This window comes from Curcuma longa, chromosome 4 (assembly GCF_044706935.1).
Source record: "Curcuma longa cultivar G26 ecotype Majalengka, Jawa Barat chromosome 4, ITB_CL_G26_1.1, whole genome shotgun sequence".
Classification (NCBI taxonomy): domain Eukaryota; kingdom Viridiplantae; phylum Streptophyta; class Magnoliopsida; order Zingiberales; family Zingiberaceae; genus Curcuma; species Curcuma longa.
The window spans coordinates 3,888,926-3,894,986 of NC_133864.1; the positions used below are offsets into that span (position 1 = coordinate 3,888,926).

Here is a 6,061-nt window from a genome sequence, read left to right on the forward strand (position 1 = left end):
TAAGGATGAGCTTCAATCGATGTCCATTGCTTATTCGAGTTCACCGGGCTTGAAGTGCGATACTCTGACAAATCAACCTTCCTCTGTCCTTCGAAGAAGAGCCCCTACATCAAACTCAGAACGCTCTCTTTATAGTAATCGATGTCGTGTCCTCTTATAATGTCATTTTAGGAGGCCTGCTCATAGTGCCTTCTAGGTCGTCATCTCTACCTTCTACCAAAAGATAAAGTTCTTAATTGGTGACTTAGTAAAGTTAAAGGGGACCAGACAACCGTAAGAAAGTGTTATGCAGAAATGGTCCGAGCTGACTCCCGAAAGAGACGGAAGATTCAGAGAGCTGAAGTGCAAACCCTTCAGGAGGTACCCATCCCTCGAGGAGCCAAGAAACAAGAGGAAATAAAATTATGCCTAACCAACCCAACATAGTCACTTGGATCGCCGCTGACCTCACTCCCAAGGCAAAACAAGCTTTGATCACATGTCTATCCCATAACAAAGACATGTTTGCTTGGATAGCCCAATAAGTAATCGACATATCTCCCGAGGTGATGGAGCATTGCCTTAACATCGCTTTGAGCTCTCGGTTAGTCAGACCAAAAAAAAGAGGCACTTCAGGCCTGATCAAGATAAAGTAAGCTGTTCGGAGGTTACTAAGCTACGAGAACTCGGACACATTTAGGACGTTGCAATCATACATTGGATATGCCTAATAGGCATGACGCTGCAATCATACGTTGGATATGCCTAACACATAATCTTCAACATTAAAGGCTTCAATAATTTCAGATCTTGTAGATTACCGAGGCGTTGAATGGTGATCAGACTGTTGAGGCAGATAATGGCGATCCGACTACCCTTTGTACAGTCAACTCCGGACATCACAACACTATTTAATTAATCAAACTCCTATCTCCTTCGACTAAACTTAGCAGGGAGACTTGTGATACAAAGAGAATAATCGACATCCATGTGGCACAGGAAAGTTATAAGTCAAGCTGAGCTGTAAGTCAGAAGTCATAACAAGCTTGACTTGGTCAATGCTGAACTTGAACCTCAACCACTCGGTACCTTACTCCCATCTCTGAGAATCTTAGCCACTCGGCACCCATCTCCCAACTCCAAGAACCCCAAACCTCAACCACTCGACACCTTACTCCCAACTCCAAGAATCTCAACCACTTGACACTTGTCTCCCAACTCTGAGAACCCTGAACCTCAACCACTCAGCATCTTACTCCTGACTTCAAGAACCTCAACCACTTGGCACCCGTCTCCCAATTCTGAGAACCCAACCACTCAACGCTTGACTCTCAACTTTGAGTCCTCCACCAATGTGATGAACGTTGGATCACACGATCAACAGGAAATAAGGGGAGCATGAGTCCTAAGATAGCGGGGAATGGGGTGACATGGTACCTCCTCCCCCACTTGGGACAGGGGATTGTGGGTGTCGCTTATTCCATCGGGGGAGAGTATAAAAAGGAGTCCACTCCTACGAGCGCAAGTATGCACATTATTCTGGCCATTTCTTTCTACTTTCCATCTTCTCCTAATTCTAATCACCAGCGGTAACTGAGCATCGGTGTGGCTATGCCAGGGTCCACCTTAGCTCCATTCTAACCCACTTCGAGTTTTGCAGAGGATTCACGAGTTTGGTGTCCAACATTGTTCATCTTTGAATATCCTTGACCCCTCACCAGCCTCCAGACTGGTGGTTCCCTCCTCGTTGATCTCAAATTGGATCAAAGGTATTTATAGAATTTTTTCACCTTAAAATTGTTAAAGTATAGAATAATTTATAGTATTTATATTAAAAGGTTCGTTGATCTTGGACGAGTGGTTGAGACCCTGTCCAAGCAGCTAGGCCGCTTGCCAATCACACGTTGCCCCCACCCCCCCCCCCCCCCCCCCCCCCCCCCCCCCCCCCCTAACTCAATCATGACAACTTAGCCTAATCGCTTGGCCGGGGAGCCATGGCCCTATCCAAGTTGCTAGGTCGCTAGGTGATGCACGTTGCCAGGAGACCGCCCCGCCTTAGTAGCGGTTGCTCAACCTTGTTTGGGCGGCTGCCTAGTCACTCCTCCCCTTGACATGGTAGGTCGACCACGGTCCTATCCAAGCAGTTAGGCTATTAGGTGCCCATGCGCTGCCAGAAGACTAGGCGGTTAGGCGTCAGCGCGTAGCTAGGAGACCGCCCCACCAAGCAACCGCCTACATAAGCGTAGGTGATTTGGCCAAGTGGCGGAAAATATTTTTTTAATAAGAGAGGTATTTTGGAAAATAAATGTGCTCTTTGGTAAATCTAAAACTGTGATATGGCTTTTCGAAAATTATTCAATTGTAAATGTGTTCTTTGTGAAATTGTCGTGGTTACACCATGGAGTAGGATGTTACGTAAAATTATTTTAATATCGATGAAAGTTACTCTTGAGTTGATCAAAGAGCTTTAAATGCTGTTACAAAGCAGAGTAGTTTCGACTTAAACTTTTAAAATATAGAGTAATTTAATTAAAATTATTTAGAGCATTTTTGACCTAAATTACTCTATGTTATATTAATTTTGTTTAACATTATTATAATATGGAGCAATTTTACCATAATTATTTGGGGCAATTTTGATCAAAATTACTTAGAGCAATTAGGTTAAAAATACTATAATAATGTAGAACAAATCAAGGATAATTTTTTATAAAAATTATGATGAGATATGTTTAAATATATATATATATTTTTTCATAGGGGTCTTTTTGACTCAAATTGTTATAAAGCGGAGTAATTTTTAATTATATGGAGTTTTGATCTAGTTTGCTCCATATTATACTAATTGTGTCACTTCAGTAAAAAATAAAATCTACCACCTAAGCGGTCCCACATGATCGGTGTGAAGTAAATCGAAAAGCTACAATTGACTATATAATCGGAGAGAACATTATCTCAACTTCGTCGAGTTTCGACTTTTTCACTTCAACAAATCTATCTCGTCCTAGCCAACTCAATTACACCTCGAGGGCATACTAATTGTGTCACAAACTATTATAATATGGGGGCAATTTAACTATAATTACTTACAACAACTTTAATTAAATTACTGGTAGTAGTTTGTGCTAAAACTATTCTAATAATATTCGACTATAGTAGGATAAAAAGGATAATTTAAAAATAAAATTTAGGATGACTCGTGTTTTAATATATATTTTTTCATAGGAGCCCTTTTGATGGGATTATTATTCGACCCATGTAGCCTGTTAGGCCCATTGGGCTACAAATTGATCATTGAATGATGAACATGAGCCACATTGCTCGATACACTTACTCTACCAGGGATGCCCGTCGCCGGCGGCGGCGGTTGCGACCACAGGGGCCCTCCCTCCTCCGACATCCATACCACCGTCCCCATCAAGGGTCGTGCCACCGGCAGCACCGCCACCTTGGCCAACTTGGTTTAGAAAGATTTACTCCAAATCATTAGGATAGATGTTATTCTCATCTAAAGACTCAGGAAACCCTTTAGCTTGAGTTCATTGTAGTTGAGATGCCCTAGCTCAGGCTTCTAAGTCGCTTGACTTGAGATTAGTATAGCGTACTTTCAAAATTTGTTTTGTAGTCCTAAGATTCACGTATGGCCCCTCACATATATAGTAAAGGGTACTCTACTACTGTAGTAAAAGGTAAAATTCATCACTCCAATGACCTCACACGATCGATTTTACGATCATATATGAGGAGATAAATTAAGAAACTACAACTGATCACTACGGGGTAGTTATTGTATCGATTTCATCAAAATTCAATCCTTATCTACTATGATAAATAATAACTAATTCAACTATGCCTCAAAAATAAAGAATACTCTACCACAACTTAACTTATAAGTGATGCAATAATCTTGCTCTATAAGGGGTAGTTATAGCTGCAACAGACGACAATTACCACGATTCAAAGGCCTGACAATGGTAAATAAAGGAGAGCAATTATTACTATACAGCCGATTAATTAGTGATAGCAATTATTGTAAATGAGGTAGAATATGTTCCTATTAATTAGTATTTTTTTAATTAATCGAATGAAAAATTGTACCTAATTTCTTTTCCATTTCCGAAAATTTGAGAGCTTTAATCGGACATGTTGACGAGCACGTGGCCATTTTTCCGGCGGTCACAGACGGGGCAGGCGGCCGCCACCGGGCCGCAGACGGTGCAGGCGCAGAGGTGCCGGCAGGGGAGCAGCAGCACCGTCGGCTCCCTCTCCCCGCAGCACCGGCACGCTCTCCTTGCCTCCTCCTCCTCGCTGTCGCCGCCGCAGCAGGACTCAGCGTCGGCCGTCGCCGCCTCCGCCAGGGCCCGGTCGAGGTCGGCTCGAAGCGCGCAGACCGTCGCCTCGCTGCTCCGCGCCAGCTCCCGCCACATTTGGTTCTCGACGCAGAGGCTCTTCAAGCGCTCCTCCAGCGCCAAGGAGGCCTTCCTCGCTAGCTCCACCTCCTCCTCCTTCGCCCTCAGCCGCTTCGATGCCCCTTCCTCCGCCGCCGCCAGGATCCACCTCAGATGCCCCACCAGCTCTGCCCTCAACCTCGCAACCTGTGCCAATAAAAATCTCATCTTTTCCGCTTCAGAAGCATCAGATTGCCAACCAATCGATCAATTACATGATCAACGACGAGGCGATCGAGGTCGAACAACTGCCGGTGGACGTGGGAGGAGGAGAAGTCCTCGCGCGGCCGCTTCCTAGAAGCCGAGGGGAAGAAGACGCCACTGTCAGAGCTCACCAGCGCAGGGGAGTCGCAGAAGGAGAGCAAAGGTCCTACGGTCGCTCCGGCGGCCGGCCCGGCGTCTCCCAATTGCATGGCTGATTGATCCTGACCAACACCAGCAGCAATTTCTCTGCAACAATCGATCAGTTAGTTTCATGCACGACGAGAAGGAAGAATCTTGAGACGAGATTGAGAAGGGAAGAGAGGAAGATGGTGGGTTTCAACAGCCATGGAAGGTGCATGCAATCCAGAAAAGTGGGCAAAGAAACAAGAAAATCAAATAAAAAAGAGAAGGATTGAGACGATCATGTAAATTGAGGAGTGTGGGACTGAGAAAGAGAGAGAGAGAGAGATGTTTCTCGATTGATTGAGGCATTTGGAGAAACAGATAGATTGGGATATATATGGAAGCGTGGAGGCGGGCGAGGTGCATGCCCCAGCGGGGGACGCGTGGCAGGGCATCGGCCCATCGCCGCCGCGAATATCGAGCCGCGCCGCCCATGGGAACCTCCTCGTGACCTCACGCAGTGTGGGCCCGGCACCGCCGGAGGAGCCCACCATCAGATTGTTTTCTTCGAGTCACCACGCAGTCGTTTCCCCTTAAAGTGAGCAAGCATTTCAAAAAGGAAAATAGTTTCTATTTTAAAAGAGTGAAAATTTAGAAAAGTTTAATCTGACACCGATAACAAGTTAGCATCGTCATCGTCATGTCATCGTCAACTAGGGCCATCATCGCTCAACAAAAAGAATCATCATCGTCGTCGTTGGGAGAAGTTTCCCATAGGTAGATTGATGATCCTTCACTTTTACACTTGATGGAATTCATGATTCAAGGCATTTGAAAGGCATTGAGCATTTGGGGGTTCACCGTACGATCACTCGATCAATGGCCACTGTCCAGCCACAGGGCCATCCACTCTTCGTCTCGGAATCACTTTCGCATTCATGCGAGTCACCGAGAGGAAAAGGAGAAGAAAAGAGACAAGAAGGAAAGGAAAGAAAAGGAAAGAAAAAGATAGGCATGCTTGTGATTCCCTTTGTTGACGCATTCCATACCTCCATTATTGGGTTCGTTAACCCAACCAACACCCCTCTCCTACTCAAATCAATTCACTTTCGAAGGCTTGAGAATGTAGTAAGTCGAGAACGGCAGTTGTGTATGATGACCATAAAGTTAGGTCTTTCCTATCGAAACAAGCAATCAATTTGTAGTCTAACTCAAGAGATTGACCACTCAACACAATAACACAAATGCTCTTAATTTGGTTCGAAACAAGCAATCAGTCTCAATGAAAAAGATTGAGAATTGCGTTA

The 6,061-nt window shown here is 44.7% G+C and overlaps 1 protein-coding gene across 1 annotated transcript; it reads right to left on the reverse strand.

Annotated features, from left to right (window-relative positions):
• Nucleotides 1-3,896: 3,896 nt before the first annotated feature.
• LOC141828496 (putative BOI-related E3 ubiquitin-protein ligase 3) lies at nucleotides 3,897-5,105 on the reverse strand. Its single transcript, XM_074715939.1, has 3 exons — nucleotides 4,643-5,105; nucleotides 4,078-4,574; nucleotides 3,897-3,944 (listed from the first exon to the last, which is right to left on the reverse strand). Exons 1-2 carry the CDS (start codon nucleotides 4,838-4,840, stop codon nucleotides 4,113-4,115), a joined length of 660 nt encoding a protein of 219 aa, XP_074572040.1. The 5' UTR covers nucleotides 4,841-5,105; the 3' UTR covers nucleotides 3,897-3,944; nucleotides 4,078-4,112.
• Between the last annotated feature and the right edge of the window lie 956 nt (nucleotides 5,106-6,061).